This window comes from Somniosus microcephalus, chromosome 21, assembly GCF_052327205.1.
Source record: "Somniosus microcephalus isolate GS21.2 chromosome 21, FLI_Smic_1.0, whole genome shotgun sequence".
Classification (NCBI taxonomy): Eukaryota; Metazoa; Chordata; class Chondrichthyes; order Squaliformes; family Somniosidae; genus Somniosus; species Somniosus microcephalus.
This window is the reverse complement of record NC_141007.1, coordinates 41,281,726-41,302,017: the sequence shown is the minus strand read 5'-3', so window position 1 is coordinate 41,302,017 and position 20,292 is coordinate 41,281,726. Positions and strand designations below refer to the sequence as shown.

General features: G+C 50.5%; 1 protein-coding gene across 1 annotated transcript in view; it reads left to right on the top strand.

The window, feature by feature from the left end:
• The window catches only part of pik3r6a (phosphoinositide-3-kinase regulatory subunit 6a), a 77,750-nt gene that overhangs the window by 41,800 nt on the left and 15,658 nt on the right, over positions 1 to 20,292 (top strand). The window contains exon 3 of the mRNA XM_085963481.1: positions 17,963 to 18,036. Within this exon, the coding sequence (XP_085819607.1) occupies positions 17,963 to 18,036 (74 nt within the window). The remainder of the gene's footprint in view (positions 1 to 17,962; positions 18,037 to 20,292) is intronic.

The following is a 20,292-nucleotide window of genomic DNA, read 5'->3' as shown; positions in this document are numbered from 1 at the left end:
CCCCACTCGCTCTCTCTTCCCCCCACTCGCTCTCTCTTCCCCCCACTCGCTCTCTCTTCCCCCCACTCGCTCTCTCTTCCCCCCCACTCGCTCTCTCTTCCCCCCACTCGCTCTCTCTTCCCCCCCCTCGCTCTCTCTTCCCCCCCCTCGCTCTCTCTTCCCCCCCACTCGCTCTCTCTTCCCCCCCACTCGCTCTCTCTTCCCCCCCACTCGCTCTCTCTTCCCCCCACTCGCTCTCTGTTCCCCCCCACTCGCTCTCTCTTCCCCCCCACTCGCTCTCTCTTCCCCCCCACTCGCGCTCTCTTCCCCCCCACTCGCGCTCTCTTCCCCCCCACTCGCGCTCTCTTCCCCCCCACTCGCGCTCTCTTCCCCCCCACTCGCGCTCTCTTCCCCCCCACTCGCTCTCTCTCCCCCCCAACAGTCGCTCTCTCTCCCCCCCAACAGTCGCTCTCTCTCCCCCCCCACAGTCGCTCTCTCTCCCCCCCCACAGTCGCTCTCTCTCCCCCCCCACAGTCGCTCTCTCTCCCCCCCAACAGTCGCTCTCTCTCCCCCCCAACAGTCGCTCTCTCTCCCCCCCAACAGTCGCTCTCTCTCCCCCCCCAGTCGCTCTCTCTCCCCCCCCCAGTCGCTCTCTCTCCCCCCCCCAGTCGCTCTCTCTCCCCCCCCCAGTCGCTCTCTCTCTCCCCCCCAGTCGCTCTCTCTCCCCCCCAGTCGCTCTCTCTCCCCCCCACAGTCGCTCTCTCCCCCCCCAGTCGCTCTCTCTCCCCCCCACAGTCGCTCTCTCTCCCCCCCAACAGTCGCTCTCTCTCCCCCCGAGTCGCTCTCTCTCCCCCCCACAGTCGCTCTCTCTCCCCCCCACAGTCGCTCTCTCCCCCCCACAGTCGCTCTCTCTCCCCCCGACAGTCGCTCTCTCTCCCCCACCAGTCGCTCTCTCTCCCCCCCCACTCGCTCTCTCTTCCCCCCCACTCGCTCTCTCTTCCCCCCCACTCGCTCTCTCTTCCCCCCCACTCGCTCTCTCTTCCCCCCCACTCGCTCTCTCTTCCCCCCCACTCGCTCTCTCTTCCCCCCCACTCGCTCTCTCTTACACCCCACTCGCTCTCTCTTACCCCCCACTCGCTCTCTCTTACCCCCCACTCGCTCTCTCTTACCCCCCACTCGCTTTCTCTTCCCCACACTCGCTCTCTCTTCCCCACACTCGCTCTCTCTTCCCCCCACTCGCTCTCTCTTCCCCCCACTCGCTCTCTCTTCCCCCCACTCGCTCTCTCTTCCCCCCACTCGCTCTCTCTTCCCCCCCACTCGCTCTCTCTTCCCCCCACTCGCTCTCTCTTCCCCCCACTCGCTCTCTCTTCCCCCCCAATCGCTCTCTCTTCCCCCCCAATCGCTCTCTCTTCCCCCCCACTCGCTCTCTCTTCCCCCCACTCGCTCTCTCTTCCCCCCCACTCGCTCTCTCTTCCCCCCCACTCGCTCTCTCTTCCCCCCCACTCGCTCTCTCTTCCCCCCCACTCGCTCTCTCTTCCCCCCCACTCGCTCTCTCTTCCCCCCCACTCGCTCTCTCTTCCCCCCCACTCGCTCTCTCTTCCCCCCCACTCGCACTCTCTTCCCCCCCCACTCGCACTCTCTTCCCCCCCACTCGCTCTCTCTTCCCCCCCACTCGCTCTCTCTTCCCCCCCACTCGCTCTCTCTTCCCCCCCACTCGCTCTCTCTTCCACCCCACTCGCTCTCTCTTCCCCCCCACTCGCTCTCTCTTCCCCCCCACTCGCTCTCTCTTCCCCCCCACTCGCTCTCTCTTCCCCCCCACTCGCTCTCTCTTCCCCCCCACTCGCTCTCTCTTCCCCCCCACTCGCTCTCTCTTCCCCCCCACTCGCTCTCTCTTACCCCCCAGTCGCGCTCTGTTCCCCCCCACTCGCCCTCTCTTACCCCCCACTCGCCCTCTCTTACCCCCCACTCGCCCTCTCTTACCCCCCACTCGCCCTCTCTTACCCCCCACTCGCTCTCTCTTACCCCCCACTCGCTCTCTCTTACCCCCCACTCGCTCTCTCTTACCCCCCACTCGCTCTCTCTTACCCCCCACTCGCTCTCTCTTACCCCCCACTCGCTCTCTCTTACCCCCCACTCGCTCTCTCTTACCCCCCACTCGCTCTCTCTTACCCCCCACTCGCTCTCTCTTACCCCCCACTCGCTCTCTCTTACCCCCCACTCGCTCTCTCTTACCCCCCACTCGCTCTCTCTTACCCCCCACTCGCTCTCTCTTACCCCCCACTCGCTCTCTCTTACCCCCCACTCGCTCTCTCTTACCCCCCACTCGCTCTCTCTTACCCCCCACTCGCTCTCTCTTCCCCCCCACTCGCTCTCTCTTCCCCCCCACTCGCTCTCTCTTCCCCCCCACTCGCTCTCTCTTCCCCCCCCAGTCGCTCTCTCTTCCCCCCCCAGTCGCTCTCTCTTCCCCCCCAGTCGCGCTCTGTTCCCCCCCACTCGCTCTCTCTTCCCCCCACTCGCTCTCTCTTCCCCCCACTCGCTCTCTCTTCCCCCCACTCGCTCTCTCTTCCCCCCCACTCGCTCTCTCTTCCCCCCACTCGCTCTCTCTTCCCCCCCCTCGCTCTCTCTTCCCCCCCCTCGCTCTCTCTTCCCCCCCACTCGCTCTCTCTTCCCCCCCACTCGCTCTCTCTTCCCCCCCACTCGCTCTCTCTTCCCCCCCACTCGCTCTCTGTTCCCCCCCACTCGCTCTCTCTTCCCCCCCACTCGCTCTCTCTTCCCCCCCACTCGCGCTCTCTTCCCCCCCACTCGCGCTCTCTTCCCCCCCACTCGCGCTCTCTTCCCCCCCACTCGCGCTCTCTTCCCCCCCACTCGCGCTCTCTTCCCCCCCACTCGCTCTCTCTTCCCCCCCACTCGCTCTCTCTTCCCCCCCACTCGCTCTCTCTTCCCCCCCACTCGCTCTCTCTTCCCCCCCACTCGCTCTCTCTTCCCCCCCACTCGCTCTCTCTTCCCCCCCACTCGCTCTCTCTTCCCCCCCACTCGCTCTCTCTTTCCCCCCACTCGCTCTCTCTTTCCCCCCACTCGCTCTCTCTTCCCCCCCACTCGCTCTCTTTTCCCCCCCACTCGCTCTCTCTTCCCCCCCACTCGCTCTCTCTTCCCCCCCACTCGCTCTCTCTTCCCCCCCACTCGCTCTCTCTTCCCCCCCAGTCGCTCTCTCTTCCCCCCCCAGTCGCGCTCTGTTCCCCCCCACTCGCTCTCTCTTCCCCCCCACTCGCTCTCTCTTCCCCCCCACTCGCGCTCTCTTCCCCCCACTCGCTCTCTCTTCCCCCCCCACTCGCTCTCTCTTCCCCCCCACTCGCTCTCTCTTCCCCCCCACTCGCTCTCTCTTCCCCCCCACTCGCTCTCTCTTCCCCCCCACTCGCTCTCTCTTCCCCCCCACTCGCGCTCTCTTCCCCCCCACTCGCGCTCTCTTCCCCCCCACTCGCGCTCTCTTCCCCCCCACTCGCGCTCTCTTCCCCCCCACTCGCGCTCTCTTCCCCCCCACTCGCGCTCTCTTCCCCCCCACTCGCGCTCTCTTCCCCCCCACTCGCGCTCTCTTCCCCCCCACTCGCGCTCTCTTCCCCCCCACTCGCGCTCTCTTCCCCCCCACTCGCTCTCTCTTCCCCCCCACTCGCTCTCTCTTCCCCCCCACTCGCTCTCTCTTCCCCCCCACTCGCTCTCTCTTCCCCCCCACTCGCTCTCTCTTCCCCCCCACTCGCTCTCTCTTCCCCCCACTCGCTCTCTCTTCCCCCCCACTCGCTCTCTCTTCCCCCCCAGCCGCTCTCTCTCTTCCCCCCCAGCCGCTCTCTCTCTTCCCCCCCACTCGCTCTCTCTCTTTCCCCCCCGCTCAGTCGCTCTCTCTCTCTCTGCCGCCCCCCCACCCCCCCAGTCACTCTCTCTCTCTCTGCCGCCCCCCCCACCCCCCCAGTCGCTCTCTCTCTCTCTTCCAACAACAACATGCCCTCGAAAAAGCCTCGGAACCGCCGGGCACCCCCAGCTAGTCTATCTATCTATATATATAAAGCGGCTCTGATGTCTGTCCGTTCTCTATACGTTCGAAAGTCTCTCTCTTTTACACGTGCGTCACGTCAAAAGAAAGCTTGCGATTACGGGCCAGTCATAGGCGTATTTATGTTTCGGCCGGACAAAAATTCCGCGCGCGGTATCCAAAAAACGTTCAAAATTCCGCTCATTAGCATCTCATTATCCGCTCATTAGCATTGAGTGACTATGATGTCAAAGAGCTGCTATGATGTCAGAGCAGTTTTTGTGCTGTCATAAATAAATCAATGCTTTCACTGTGCCCAGCTTACTCAGCTGGGGTGACTCGGGCCGGGCCTCTTCCTCGCTCTCTCTCTCCATCTCTTTATCTCTCTCTCTGTCTCCCAGTCTCTCTCTCTCGCTCTCCCCCAGTTTCTCTCTCTCTCCCCCAGTTTCTCTCTCTCTCCCCCAGTTTCTCTCTCTCTCCCCCAGTTTCTCTCTCTCTCCCCGTCTCTCTCTCTCCCCATCAGTCTCTCTCTCTCCCTCTATCTCCCAGTCTCTCTCTCTCCCCCAGTCTCTCTCTCTCCTCCAGACTCTTCCTCCTCCAGTCTCTCTCTCCGTCTCTCTCTCTCCTCCAGTCTCTCCCTCCTCCAGTCTCTCTCTCCCCCAATCTCTCTCTCGCTCCCGTCTCTTTCTCTCTCTCTGTCTCCCAGTCTCTCTATCTTTCTCCCTTCCCCAGTCTCTCTCTCCCTTCCCCCTTCTCTCTCTCCCTTCCCCCTTCTCTCTCTCTCTCTCCCCGTCTCTCTCCTCTCTCTCCCCGTCTCTCTCTCTCCCCTCCCAGTCTCTCTCTCTCTCCCCCCAGCCTCTCTCTCTCTCCCCCCAGTCTCTCTCTCTCCCTCTCTCTCTCCTGTCTCTCTCTCTCTCTCCCCCAGTCTCTCTCTCTTCCCCTGAGTCTCTCTCTCTCTCCCCCCTCAGGTCTCTCTCTCTCTATCTCCCCAGTCTCTCTCTCCCCATCTCTCTCTCTCTCTCTCCCCCATCTCTCTCTCTCTCTCTCTCTCCCCCGTCTCTCTCTCTCTCTCTCTCCCCGTCTCTCTCTCTCTCTCTCTCTCTCTCCCCGTCTCTCTCTCTCTCTCTCTCTCTCCCCGTCTCTCTCTCTCTCCCCGTCTCTCTCGCCCCCCTCAGTCGCTCTCTCTCTTCCCGCAATTTCTCTCTCTCTCTCCCCCCCAGTCTCTCTTTCTCCCCCCGTCTCTCTCTCTCCCCCAGTCTCTCTCTCCCCCCCCAGTCTCTCTCTCCCCCCAGTCTCTCTCTCTCTCTCCCCCAGTCTCTCTCTCTCTCTCCCCCACGCTCTCCCTCTCTCCCCAGTCTCTCTCTCTCGCTCTCTCCCCCCAAGTCTCTCTCAGTCTCTCTCTCTCTCCCCCCCCCGGTCTCTCTCTCTCCCCCCCAGTCTCTCTCTCTCCCCCCCAGTCTCTCTCTCGCTCGCTCGCTCGCTCTCTCTCGCTCTCTCTCCCAGTATCTCTCTCTCTCCCCAGTCCCTCTCTCCCTTCCCCCATCTCTCTCTCTCTCCCCCAGTCTCTCTCTCTCTCCCTGTCTCTCTCCCCCAGTCTCTCTCTCTCTCCCCCTCGGTCTCTCTCTCTCTCTCTCTATCTCCCCATTCTTTCTCTCTCCCCCAGTCTCTCTCTCTCTCTCCCCCCAGTCTCTCTACTCTCTCTCTCTCTCTCTCCCCGTCTCTCTCTCTCCCCCTCAGTCGCTCTCTCTCCCCCCTCAGTCTCTCTCTATCTATCTCCCCAGTCTCTCTCTCCCCCAATCTCTCTCTCTCTCTCCCCGTCTCTCTCTCTCTCTCTCCCCCCCTTAGTCGCTCTCTCTCTCCCCCTCAGTCTCTCTCTCTATCTCCCCATTCTCTCTCTCTCTCCCCAGTCTCTCTCCCCTCTCTCCCCCCAGTCTCTCTACTCTCTCTCTCCCCATCTCTCTCTCTCCCCCCCAGTCTCTCTCTCCCCCTCAGTCGCTCTCTCTCTCTATCTCCCCAGTCTCTCTCTATCTCCCTGTCTCTCTCTCTCTCTCTCTCTCCCCCCCAGTCTCTCTACTCTTTCTCTCTCCCCGTCTCTCTCTCTCGCTCTCCCCCAGCCTCTCTCTCTCCTTCCCTCTCTATCTGTCTGTCTCTCTCTCCTTCCCTCTCTCTCCTTCCCTCTCTCTCTCTCTCTGTCTCTCTCTCCTTCCCTCTCTCTCTCTCTCTCTCTCTCTCTCTCTCTCTCCTTCCCCCTCTCTCTCTCTCTCTCTCTCTCTCTCTCTCCTTCCCTCGCTCTCTCTGTCTCTCTCTCCTTCCCTCTCCAAACGGGGCGATACCGAATTTCTAGCCCTCTCCCCCCAATCTCTCTCTCTCTCCCCGTCTCTTTATCTCTCTCTCTGTCTCCCAGTCTCTCTCTCTCTGTCTCCCAGTCTCTCTATCTCTTCCCCCAGTCTCTCTCTCTCCCCCAGTTTCTCTCTCGCTCTCCCCGTCTCTCTCTCTCTCTCTCTCCACCCTCAGTCTCTCTCTCTCTCTCTCTCTCTCTCTCTCTCTCTCTCTCTATCTCCCAGTCTCTCTCTCTCCCCCAGCCTCTCTCCCTCCTCCAGACTCTCCCTCCTCCAGTCAATTCAATTCAATTCAAATTGCTTTATTGGCATGATAAGGTACATCTTATGTTGCCAAAGCATCAAAATACATTTATGGTTGAACACATAAACGCAGTTCTATTCATACAGTGTATAAACAGGTATATCCCTGAGTGTATATAAATATACATTTGCATTATTTATATATACTCTTTTCTTAGGTTTACTGGTTGTCCCTCTGTTCATGGCAAGCTGTAACATAGTGTGCCGCTAGTGCTACACAGCTTCTCTCCTCCCCCAGTAGGTATGGGAGTTTTTGGTCGTCATTCAGATTTCTGAATTCAGGGCATATTTGTGAGAATTTTTGGTAGAAATTCTCCCTGATGCCCTGGTATTTTCCACAGGCTGTGAGGAAGTGCATCTCTGTCTCCACTACTCCCTGACTGCAGTGAAAGCATATCCTGTCCTCTCTTGGCAGCCTGGTCTGCCTGTGTCTGTCTTTTTCGATTGCTAGGCTATGTTCGCTAAGTCTGTACCTTGTCAAGGTTTTTCTCAGTTTGTTATCCTTTACCATGGTCAGGCACTCAGCCATGTTGTATTGTCTGTTTAGGGCCAAGTAGCAATTGAGTTTGCTTTGGGTTTTTGTTGTTTCTGCCCAATATGACAGGTATTTTTCCTTTTGTTTAGTGACAATTGTGTTGGGTCGAATTCTCTCTGCTACGATGTCACTGTCCTGGGGCTGGTTATTGTTAGTAGTGTTAGTGGTTGCTTCACTGAGTCCCAGGACTAGTTGACTGAGGGAGTTATTCTTTATGGTCCTCTCTTGGCATTTCAAGGCTTCGTAATGATAGCAGTGGGGGTTGCTCATTTTTAGGTGTTTCCAAAATTTGGTGGCTCTTTTTTGGATAGTAATTATTAGTGGAAATTGGCCTAGTTCTGCCCTGCATGCATTGTTTATGGTTTTCCTTTGAGTCCGGACGATACTTTTACAGAATTCTGCATGTAGGATCTCAATTGGGTGTCCCAGTCTCTCTCTCTCTCTCCATCTCTCTCTCTCCTCCAGTCTCTCCCTCCTCCAGTCTCTCTCTCTCTCTCCCCAATCTCTCTCTCGCTCCCCCCAACCTCTCTCTCGCTCCCCGTCTCTCTATCTCTCTCTCTCTGTCTCCCACTCTCTCTCTCTCTCTCTCCCCAGTCTCTCTCTCCCTTCCCCGTCTCTCTCTCTCTCTCCCTCTCTCCCCCCCAGTCTCTCTCTCCCCCTCAGTCGCTCTCTCTCTCTCTATCTCCCCAGTCTCTCTCTATCTCCCCGTCTCTCTCTCTCCCTCTCTCCCCCCCAGTCTCTCTACTCTTTCTCTCTCCCCGTCTCTCTCTCTCTCTCCCCCGTCTCTCTCTCTCTCTCCCCCCAGTCTCTCTCTCTCCTTCCCTCTCTATCTGTCTGTCTCTCTCTCCTTCCCTCTCTCTCCTTCCCTCTCTCTCTCTCTCTCTCTCTCTCCTTCCCTCGCTCTCTCTGTCTCTCTCTCTCCTTCCCTCTCTCTCTCTGTCTCTCTCTCCTTCCCTCTCTCTGTCTCACAGCGACAGCACCAGCACAACAAACCCCCACAGAGCGGCTGCTGCAAAGTATCCCGCTCCCGGCCTGCCGGAGTGGGAGGTGAGTTGGGGTCACTCGGGCTGGGCCTCACAACTGCTCGGCCCGAGACACAGAGCGGGGGAGCGGCAGCGGCCGGCCGTAAACCGCGCGGCCCTGTAAACTGCCGTTTTACAAAAAAGCCTTGGCAACGCCGGGCTTCCCCCCTTCCCTCCCCCCCCCTCCTCCCCCTTCCCCTTCCTCCCCCTTCCCCCTCCCGCCCCCTTCCTCCCCCTTCCCCTTCCTCCCCTTCCCCCCCGTCGCTCTTTCTCTTAACCCCAGTCTCTCGCTCTCTCTCTTCCGCCCAGTCTCTCGCTCTCTCTCTTCCCCCAGTCTCTCGCTCTCTCTCTTCCCCCCAGTCTCTCACTCTCTCTCTTCCCCCCAGTCTCTCGCTCTCTCTCTTCCCCCGCAGTCTCTCGCTCTCTCTCTTACCCCCAGTCTCTCGCTCTCTCTCTTACCCCCAGTCTCTCGCTCTCTCTCTTACCCCCAGTCTCTCGCTCTCTCTCTTCCAACAACAACATGCCCTCAAAAAAGCCTCGGCACCGCCGGGCACCCCCAGCTAGTCTATATATAAATCGGTCGATCTGTCTGTCCTTCTGTCTGTCCTTCTGTCCTTCTGTCTGTCTGTCATCACGTGTGCGTCTGTCTGGTATGCGCTCGAAAGTTATAGAGTGTACTTACGCGTGCGTTACGTCAAAAGAAAGCTTACCTTTCCAAAACGGTCTTAAGCGTATTTACGTTTTGGCCGGGCAAAAATCGCGCCTGCGGTATCCGAAAAACCTTCAACATTCCGCTCATTAGCATCTCATTATCTGCTCATTAGCGACAGAGTGACCTCGAGGTCGACCAATCGTACGCCGGGTTGCTGCCGCGTGCGGCCGGGCCCTCCTACGGTCGAGTGACGGGATGATTGACCAATCCTACGCTTTGGTCACCTGACGGTCGACCAATCGGTGTGTGTGTGGGCGGGCCTTATCGTTCTGAACCGAGGTGAGTAGCCGCCATCTTGCTTCCATTCTTTTTCCTGCTTTCTGCGTCTTTCTTTTCAAATATACATTTCCAGCAAAATAAAATTGAATTTATTAAATTGTTTAAAAAAAATTTCATTCATTTGTAAATATTTTCTCTAACCTGAAGATTCTTTTTCCTACCTTTCCCCGTTTTTGTTAGGCCTGAAAGCCTGGGTGTTTCTTGCCCAGCCAGGCCCGACCTAGGTAATTCCCCCACGGCTTCTGCTAAGCTCCTCACCCCCCCCACCCCCGCCCCCCGTGTCACGTTACCCGGGGCAACGGCGTCAGCCACGAGGGTCAGGGTGCGCGCGCAGCAGGAGCAGCTGAGACGCGGCGTCTCTCTCTGTTCCGCGCTCGGCTCGGGCGGGGGGGCGGGGCTCTCGGGAGTGTGGATCTCGGCCAGGGCTTGCTGAGCGGGAAGGGTTACCCCGGCAACCGGGCCCGCCGGCCGTCTCGCACAGCCGCAATCTGCGGACTTCAAGCCGGCTCGGCCGGGGGGGCGGGGCTCGGAGAGCGGGGCTCTCGGGAGTGCGGGGCAGGGCGGGGCGGGGCTCTCGGGAGTGCGGGGCAGGGCGGGCGGGGCTCTCCGGAGTGCGGGGCGGGGTGGGGCTCGGAGAGCGGGGCTCTCGGGACTGCGGGGCGGGCGGGGCTCGGAGAGCGGGGCTCTCGGGAGTGGAGTGCGGGGCGGGGCGACGCGGCCGGTGCTCGGGAGGACGGGGGCTCGGAAGGGGGGGAAGGGTTACCCCGGCATCCGGGCGTGGCCGTCTCTCAGCCTCAAGCCGGCTCACGCCTGTTCTCGGGGCTTGGCTCCATTTGCGGCCGCGGGCCACTCGCCCTCTCTCTCTCCTTCCCTCTGTCTCTCTCCCCCCCTCCTCACCCCCCTCCTCTCCCCCCCTCCTCCCCTCCCCCCCTCCCTCCCCGCCCTCCGCCCCCCCTCCCCGCCCTCCTCCCCTCCTCCCCGCCCTCCCCCCCGCCCTCCCTCCCCCCCTCCCTGCCCTCACCCCCTCCCCGCTCTCCCCCCTCCCCGCCCTCTCCCTCCCCCCCTCCCCGCCCTCTCCCTCCCCCCCTCCCCGCCCTCTCCCTCCCCCCCTCCCCGCCCTCTCCCTCCCCGCCCTCTCTTTCCCCCCCAGTCGCTCTCTCTCTTCCCCCCAGTCGCTCTCTCTCTTCCCCCCAGTCGCTCTCTCTCTTCCCCCCAGTCGCTCTCTCTCTTCCCCCCAGTCGCTCTCTCTCTTCCCCCCAGTCGCTCTCTCTCTTCCCCCCCAGTCGCTCTCTCTCTTCCCCCCCAGTCACTCTCTCTCTCTCTTCCAACAACAACATGCCCTCGAAAAAGCCTCGGCACCGCCGGGCACTCCAGCTAGTAAATGATAAATGGATGGTGGATCAAAAGAGACAACCCGTCACCAGTGCTTTCACATCCTGATAACCTTGTGTTCATGAATATATATTTTGCATTCCCTCAGTCTGAAGTTATTTATCATTGTGTGTGATATTGTGACAAAAAAGGTGTTTTCTTGTAATGTTAATGACCCTAGTGATCTAATGTCATATGATGGAACCTAAAAAAACTCCTTGGTCAAAAATGATTTCCTGCAAATAATCCCTTACTTAAATCAGCCAAAGTGGTATTAAAAAAAAGCCAAGGTAATCAGAAATAAATAAATCTGTTTACACCCTCTAGGTAGTGTGGAGAAGGTAGAATCGTAACAACATGGGTCAAACTAGATGATTATCATTCTGATAGGTGCTGGGGTCAGATTGGTATGAAGATGATGTATTTATAATTCCATCATAATTTTTACAACAGCCATGTTCTCAAAAAGTGATAAAGGTAAAAATCTGTCCTCAAGTATTGGATGAATCAAAATTTGCTCCAACTGCAAACATACTCTTGTCCTCTGGCCCTCTTTCCTAAATTCTTCTACCTTTAAACAGAAGGTTGTGGTGAGTAGTTGTTCAAGATGTACAAAGTAGAAATATGGGCAACATTGCTTCTTTTGACACTGAAGAGTTGTAGGAGATGCACCAAAGCAGGGTCTCCTAGTTAGGGTTGAAGGCCACCCACAGTAAAAACTGAGGTGCAAGTTTCTTAGAGGTTGGTTGCTAACTAAATCAGTATAGTCACCCAGGGGAGGGTTGGAGGACTGCATAGTAGGCTCGCTGCACCCTGTGCTCAATGTTCCAGTATACGTCCTTGGTGAGCAGTGCTCTGCACTGGGAGCGCAGCATTGGAAAATGTATCTATTTGACAAAAGTTACACATAAAGAGCTATCAGTTAAAGTCAAAGCCCAAGGATTCAGGGTAAACACTGGGAATGGATAAGAAACTGACTGAAGGGCAAAATACAATGGCCCAGAAATTCGAGTCGGAGGCTTCCCGCGGGTGCAAGCCTCCGACCTGCACTTACCTAGCGCGCCAGCCGTTGAGCTGTGGGCCCCCGTGGAATTGTGATCCTGGGTCTGCGCCAACTGCCGGCGCGCAGTGTTTGCGTATCCCAGGGGCGCAGTTAGTTCGATGCGTCTCCTGGGATCACGTGGGCCATGGAGAGCCAATGGTAGCAGGGAAAAGCCCATTCATAAAATTGACAGTAAGAGCTGTCAAAACTATAAATACTATAAGCCCCAAAACATCACTAAAACTTCAAATAATTAAAAAAAAAATCACATTATTAAAATAACTATAAATTACATAAAATAACTATTTTAAACAATTTAAATTTTTGAAAAAATTAATTACATTTTCTAACGGGGCTAAAAATGAACTTACCTTTCTTTAAAGTATTTAAAAATAATAAACCTGTGGAAAAAAGTTTTAATTTTACTTAATTCACCACTAACCTTGTTAAAAGCAGGCCTTGCGCCTGCTTTTTACAAGTGTAACTCCTGGAGACTTACCCTCCCGAAGAAACCTGCAAAAAAAACATAAGTTCCAGGCGTACGCGCTGCCTCTCCAGCATACGCGTTCGACCTCTGAACTCCTTCCTTTAAGGGAACGGAAGTTCCGGTTTCCAGCGCATGCGCAGTGCATGCACGAAACCGGCACTTCCGTTGGGCCTACAGGTGAGTACCCCGTGTGTACTCACCCGTGGAGACCCGAATTTCTGGGCCAATGAGTACTTGTTAGAGGAGTTACGGTGGGGTGGGCGAGGTACTGAGTGGGGTGCCGCTGGGCTTGGTGGTAGGACCACTCCTGTTTCTAATTTACATAAGTAACTTGGATTCAGAAACTCGATGTGGATTGGTCAAATTTTAAAATGATACTAAACAAGGAGACAGTGGAATCAGCGGAGACTTCTCAAACTGCAGAATGAGTTGGACAAAATATGTAAATGCTCCGAACAATGGCAGAGGAAATTTAATGCGTGAAAGTGAAGAGTACTACAATTCAGAAGAATAAATAAGTGACCCATGTACTCCATGAATGCAGTTTAAAGAGCTAAGAATTAAGCTAAAATGTACCACCTGATACATCCAACCAATAGAGAGCAGCAATCAACAAAGCCAACAGAATGTAGAATTACATCACCAGAACTGTAGAATATAAGTCAGAGGAAATCTTGACCTAACTAATATAGTGTTCTGGCTAGATCACATCTCGATTACGGTGTCCATTTCTGCTTGTCAAGATGCAAGGGAGATATTCAGGTGCTGGAGGCAGGACAGGGAAGAGCTATAAGGTTGATGCCTCGTGTCAGGGATCTGAGTTATGAGGAAAGACTGGAAAAACTTGAGCTTTTCATCCTGGGGAGGAGGCATCTGAGAGATGATCTTTCAGCGGCATATAAGATACTAAAGAAAATGGAAAAAGGTAAATCCGGAATTTTACTACAAATTAAATTTGAGAGTAAGACAAGAGGACACAGTTTCAAACTAGTAAAAGGTAAATTTAGGACTGAATTATTTTTCACACACTGATCAATGTGTTGAATGGTCTTTCTGGTAGAGTAGTAAAGACAAAAAGCTTGGAATCTTTTGAGATAATTGGATGCAAAAATTGAGGCAATTTAGGATCCTTCTGGATGAATGAATTAAGATGGGCCGAGTCGCCTTCATCATCCATGATTATCTAGTGAGATCTATGTTTCAGGAGCTATATTAGTTCTTGCTGATTCTCTACGCCTCATCTAGGGGTTTATCAAATGAATTGCAGCATTACCTCTAGGACTAGATTCCCTCTGTCAGATACATACAAAATTAAATAATATAACCATTGAAATTACACTGCGAGATATAAGTCTAGGAATGCTTAATAATTTTGTATAAAATTCATCTCTTTAACCTGTTTTAATAGAGAATAGCACAGAGGTGGGACTGTGTTTCATGGAAAGTAACTCTTAGATGGCAATATGTTGTGAAGCTCAGTGAGTGGTTCAGTTGATATTGTTAAACTTAATAGCCATGGTCAAGCCATTATCATCTGCACCCCAATATTTATTACTGCCTCAAAATGCATATATATACTCTATATAAAGTGTGTATGTAGATAAATGGTGCAGTGCAGTGAACAGGTTTTTTATACATTTCTTGTTGATGGTATAGAGAGATTTACAGCTTGAAACTCTTCCTTTGATGAAAAATGGGAGAATGTCTGTTTCCTCCATAATTGCAGGGATTAGTGACTTCAGTTATGAGGAGAGATGAAAGAAGTTGAGATTGTTGTTCTTAGAGTAGAGAAGGTTAAGGGGAGTTAATAGAGGTGTTCAAAATTAATAGAGATTTTGATAGTGTAAATAAGGAGAACTTGTTTCCACTGGCAGGAGGGTCAATAACTGAAGGACACAGATTTAAGATAATTGGCAAAAAAAAAACAGGGGGAGTTCAGGAGAATTTATTTTTTATGCAGCGAGTTGTTATGATCTCGAGTGCACTGCCTGAAAGGGTGGTGGAAACAGATTCAATAGTAACTTTCAAAAGGGAATTGGATATTTAGTTGAAAATGAAAAATTTACAGGCCTATGGAAAAAGAGCGGGGGAGTGGGACCAATGTTCCCCCTAAATTTTTTTGGGTGCATGGCCCCTTTAAGGGGCTGCACGGCCCATTCACAGTGCTAAACTTAACATTGGAAAAGCCAGTCCCGGGCTGCGCGAGACTGGCAGAGAGCCATATGGCCGCACAGCTTAGAGGGAACGTTGAATGGGACTAATTGGATAGCTCCTTCAAAGAGCTGGCATGGGCACAATGGGCCGAATGGCCTCCTTCTGTGCAGTAAGATTCTCTAAAAGTGAGATTGCCAACTTCATTAGTGGGTCTTCAATTATGAAGAAAAACAGGTGATTTCCCATTTTTTTGTTAAAACAGGAATTCCACCTCTAATTACTGATATAATGAAACCCACTAGCAGACAGCAAAGGAAGAGACATGTGGCCCAGCAGTGAAGTAGAACCCAGATGAAATGTATTTTCAATTATCTTCCCATGGCTGGAGCTCTACTCTGCTCATAACTTGAGGGGAGATTTTCTGCTTTGACACACATCAGAAGCGCATATTGAGTAATTGCACATCCCCATTCTGCAATATTCCATCCGTTAATTCCAAAGCGATAAAACCCCTCCTTTTATTTCAAGGCTACAAACACTTGAGTGGTTTGATGAAGAAAATAAATCATAAGCTCAAAACTCCAGTGTTTTATGAATATTATCCCAAACTCCTAAGCTTTTTGCCTTTTCTCCTGCTATTGTATTTCCTCATACTGGATTGAATAGCTGCTGTGAATCCACTCTCAGACCATAATTTTTTTTGGCAAGGTGTACAATCATTCTTCCTTTCTTTGTTGGTTTCTCAGTTTAAACATTATTATTAGTGTTTGCTGCTTCGCTAACTACCATCATTATTATGGCTGCAGGGTTTTGTTTTTTGATTTGACATGATTTAACTGGACATGTTTTTAAAATAATATTGACATTAAAATCATAATAGCATAAGGGTATTCTTACTGAAAAATATATGACCTTTTTACGGTTGTTAGAATCAAATATAATGTCAAATTTTTTGTCTTATAATACACCTGTGGAAGTGCCTTGAGATGCTTTACTATGTTAAAGGTGCTATATAAATACAAGTTGTTGTTGTAATAATTCTTTACATCATATGTAAAAAGGCTGCTTGGGTTTAATTACCAGACATTATTCTAATAGCGGCTTTTAGATGATATAAAACCACAAGAGTGAAATTGAAACCGCATAAAGCAGATATCACAACCTGGCTAGATTACAGCAATGTAATCATTTCCAACAACTATAATTGAACACCTCTCGGAGACCCCTTGTGCTGATTTGGACCTGTTTCTTTTCCCACTGTGCTTCATTACTGACGTTGAGATTCTTTAGCTGAGGCCGAAGCTCGAATCAAAAACTGGGAGCCCTGCAAACACTTGGTTGATGCTTTTCTTTACCCGAAAGAGAAATCGAATGACGATTGTGTGCATTGAGTTCCTTTCACCCAAGGAAGGACAATAGATGTAAGGGCAGTGGGATGGCAGGTCATTTGAGCAATAAAATCATAACTGATTGTGTCAGCTGACACTTTCTGAAGGACTGTACATTAACTTTTTCCAATTCATTTTCCATAGTTTTTACTTAGCTTGAAAATATCCCCAAAATATTATTTTTGTTGGAATAAGACCGCTTCCAGTAGAGGGGCATCAAGGTAATGAGCAAACAATTACATGATGTAAAGTATAATTTTAGAAATGGTACCAGGTTAGAAAATTGTCAAGTTTTTACACTGCAATTCATGAGACTCTTAAGATTATCCTTTGAATAGAACCCGACTGGTGGTTATAGTTGAGCAATAAAGCACGTCCTTGTTTATGTGCAAAATAATTGATTATTAGATAAAGTTCTTCAAGTGAAGTGTCTGAACTTTACAGCTATTAGTTATTCATCACTAATTATTTAAAAATTAAAATTTTATGTTGTTTGTTGCTAACTGTTGGTGATCCATTATTTTTCCCCTTCTTTGCTAGATATCCTACAGTAGTCAGAAAACAGAAGCTCATTCTAGAGGGCAGCACTTTAGTTTTATAAATAGATTTTTAAAATAATTTTTAATATATGGCTAAATATATATATAAACCTTAGGGTTGTGTCATGTAAAACCAAATAGTAAAACTCTCTAGCCATCATTAGTGAAGCAGCATGTTCTATTTAATAACATTTCCGACGGCCCACAAGTAAAAGGTAGGATGGTGTTACAAAAGCAAAAAAGATGGCCGGGAGAGTGTTCACGGGAGCACTTAATCTACTGTTACAAAATACAAAAGGTAAATTATGGTGCAGAAAAGTAGTTTGCCTTTGAATAGATGTTGCCCACAGTTTTGATTGCTTCTATTATTAATACATAGTGGGACTAATTAGTTAATTCTCCTTGCATTAAATTGACTCAAATATTTCTTCTTTGGATTTCCCTATCCTACTTGCCGTTGAAAGGAAAAGCTGTCAACCAGTCAATTTCAGAGATTCAATACTGTATAATTGTAGGGAAGATAACACTCTGAAGAAAATATGCGTTTTTAATATTGTAGTACATTTCCATGGATTATCGTGTTACCAGTGTGTGTACCACGTATTATAGTTATTCTTATATTGCTGTCTGTTAAATCCGTGAATCTTGATGTATGGTGTCCTTCAGTAAATAGACAGAGACTGCAGAGGAACAATCAACAGGTGTTTACTGGATGAGGGTTACTCTAAACTAACAGTACAGATCCCTACTCAGGGTTTATATACAGGTGTGGTCACTGCCGGTACTACAGTATACAGAAGCTGTAAAAAGTAGTTCTCCCCTTAAAGGTACATACACTACACTGTCGATAAAAAGCTGGGTGGGAAAGTAATCTGTGAGGAGGACGCAAAGAGCCTGCAAAGGGATATAGGCAGGTTAAGTGAGTAGGCAATAAGATGGTAGATGGTGTAATATGTGGGGAAATGTAAGGTTATTCACTTTGGTAGGAAGAATAGAAAAACACTTTTTTTTTTAATGTTGAAAAACTATTAAATGTTAGTGTTCAGAGAGATTTAGGTGTCCTCGTACAGGAAATACAGAAAGTTAATGTGCAGGTACAGCAAGCAATTAGGAAGGCAAATGGCATGTTGGCCTTTATTGCTAGGGGGTTGGAATATAAGAGTAAGGAAGTCTTGCTACAATTGTACAGGGCTTTGGTGAGACCACACCTGGAGTACTGTGCACAGTTTTGGTCTCCTTTTCTGAGAAAGGACATACATGCCTTAGAGGCGGTGCAATGTAGGTTCACTAGATTGATCCCTGGGATGAGAGGGTTGTCCTATGAGGAGAGATTGCATAGAATGGGCCTATACTCTCTGGAGTTTAGAAGAATTAGAGGTGATCTCATTGAAACATATAAGATTCTGAGGGGGATTAACAGGGTAGATGCTGAGAGGTTGTTTCCCCTGGCTGGAGAGTCTAGAACTAGAAGGTATAGCCTCAGGATAAGGAGTCGGCCATTTAAGATTGAGATGAATAGTTTTTCTTCATTCAGAGGATTGTGAATCTTTGAAATTCTCTACCACAAAGGGCTGTGGATGCTGAGACGTTGAGTATATTCAAGGCTGAGATAGATGGATTTTTGGACTTTAGGGGAATCAAGGGATATGGGGATTGGGCGGGAAAGTGGAGTTGAGGTCGAAGATCAGTCATGATCTTATTGAATGGCAGAGCAGGCTCGAGGGGCTGTATGACCTACTCCTGCTCCTAATTCTTGTGTTCTTATGTTCTTATTCTGACATTTGTTTCTAGGATGGACGATATACAACTGTGTAAAGAAATAACCCGACTTAAGAAAGAGCTGCAGAAACTGGTATCAATACCAGGTAAGTGTTTGAATCTGCCTAAATCTTGTGTAGTTCGACATGGTAAGATAGAACAACCAACCATGTCTTCAACACAAATTGGGAACCCAGCACCCATAACAGTTATTGTACAGTGATTGAGCAATTCGTCATTCTCACGTGCAAAGGCTATTTCCACTACACATAAAATTTGGACTGATTACATCAATAATTGCTTCAGCCTCCACATTCCTGAAATGGACATATGGCCCCGATTCTAACTCCAGGCGGACTCCTAGCTCGGGCCTGAATTAAAATTACAGTCGGGTCTCAATGATGTCATCGGGCTGCAACATGCATCTGTAAAGAAGGACCCTGTTGGCTCCGGGCGCGTGTCCTTGCTGCCTGCTCAGGAGAGCGGGCTAAAATTGCAGATGTTGCGATCATGGCGGCTTTCGGACAGGTAAGAGCCAGGGCGATTTCAGCTGCCCACCCGCCAGGTTACTGCTGAGCGAGTAGGGTTAAAGTCGCCGCCATTATTCTAGTGAGTTTAAATGAATTATGGACTACCACAACTGAAGTGATTTTAAACCCGAAGCTTTATCACCCTGAATGAAAAACCGACAGCTTGGCATTTGATGTATTGCTTTAATGCTAGCTTTAGCTGTGATTTACTTTTGGTCCTAGCGGTGGAACAAATGGAAGCTGTGCTCCAGCATAGGCTTTGATGCTGTTTTTATTGTTCTGACAGCAGCAGTGTGGGAAATGATGCTGTGCACCGTGCAGCAGAGTGAATGAAGCTAGTTAAACCTGTGGTTTAGCCTTTGGGTCCTCTGATTTTTGCCTCAGTAACTGAAGCAAATCGCCTGTTAAAAATGACTATAAGTGTGGAACTGTCTCTTCAGGGTAAATAAAACAGACAAGAAAAGCAGTTCCTTTAGAGTAGCTAAAAATAAAGTCTAAATTTTGCTTTCATAGTTTGGAAACTTGGAGCACTGTACTCCTTTCTCAAAAAATACCTATAGGCCCTTCCGTTGGAGCAGAATAAAATCGGTTTCTCCTTTTTGGAATTTCTTTTCATGTCTATCAATATGCTTGGGAATAGAATCCTTTTCCATATTGAGTGCACAGAATCAGTATCAAGTCCTCCCAGATCAAATAATCCTTATGCTTATACAGGAAACTTTCGATTAACCGGCCCCTAAATAACCGGAACGCTCTATCCACCGGCAAAATTCAGGAGTCGGTTCAGGTAACTTTTTTTACTTTTAGTTACTTTTTTTAATTGATTTGTTGCTGTGCAAGGGTGTAGCTGAAGCTGTTGCTAAGCTACAGAGATGCTTGCAACTTGTGCCGATTGTTAACAGGGTTTGTTGCTTTATACAAAGCTCTGAGCTCCGTATCTTTTACTATAGCGTTCGGTTATCCAGAATTGTTGATGAACCGACACCATGTCGGTCCCGTCCGTGCCGGATACCAGAAAGTTTCCTGTATTTACTCTCGCCCAACAATGAAGTGGAAATCACTCTGAGCTCTATTTTGAATATCTTGGTTAATGAGCCTGTGTAAAATTCCAATTAGTATTTTAATTTAAATAGGTTAATAATAGTTACAATAGCACACACAAAAAAATCTGGTTGGACATATTCCTTGAGGCCTCATCACATGACCTCCCACCTCCAACCACCCTGCCAGTCAAACAGCTGTTTTTTTCCCCTTCTCCAATATTTTTATAATTACAGTGTTCAAAAAAAAATTCAAAAGCGCACAATATTTTTTAATGCCCCTGTGATTTTCCTCCCGGGTTTCTCACAGCAGTGTGCAGGAGATTAATCTTTAATTGCTGGAGGGTTGGCAACCTCAGTACTTTCGTGTGAGCCTAGGTAATGAGCATCAGCAGGCTAATGCACTCAAAGCAGCACAGCATAGCCTGACCCGGTTTTCACTTGACACCTGCAAACATGCACTTTTAGCAGGAATCGCAGGATAGCTACCGTAATTTGAGACTCTTTCTGATTTTTAAAGAAAAGACTTGGGTTTTGCGTTTATATAACACGTTTCACAACCTCAGGATGTCCCAAGGCGCTTTACGGCAAATGAAGCACTTTTCTGAAGTGGAGTCACTGTTGTAATGTAGGAAACGCTGCAGCCAGTTTGCGCACAGCAAGCTCCCACAACCAGCAATGTGATAATGACCAGATAATCTGTTTTCAGTGATGTTGATTGAGGGATAAATATTGTCCAGAACACCAGGGATAACTCCCCTGCTCTTCGAAATAGTGCCATGGGATCTTTTAC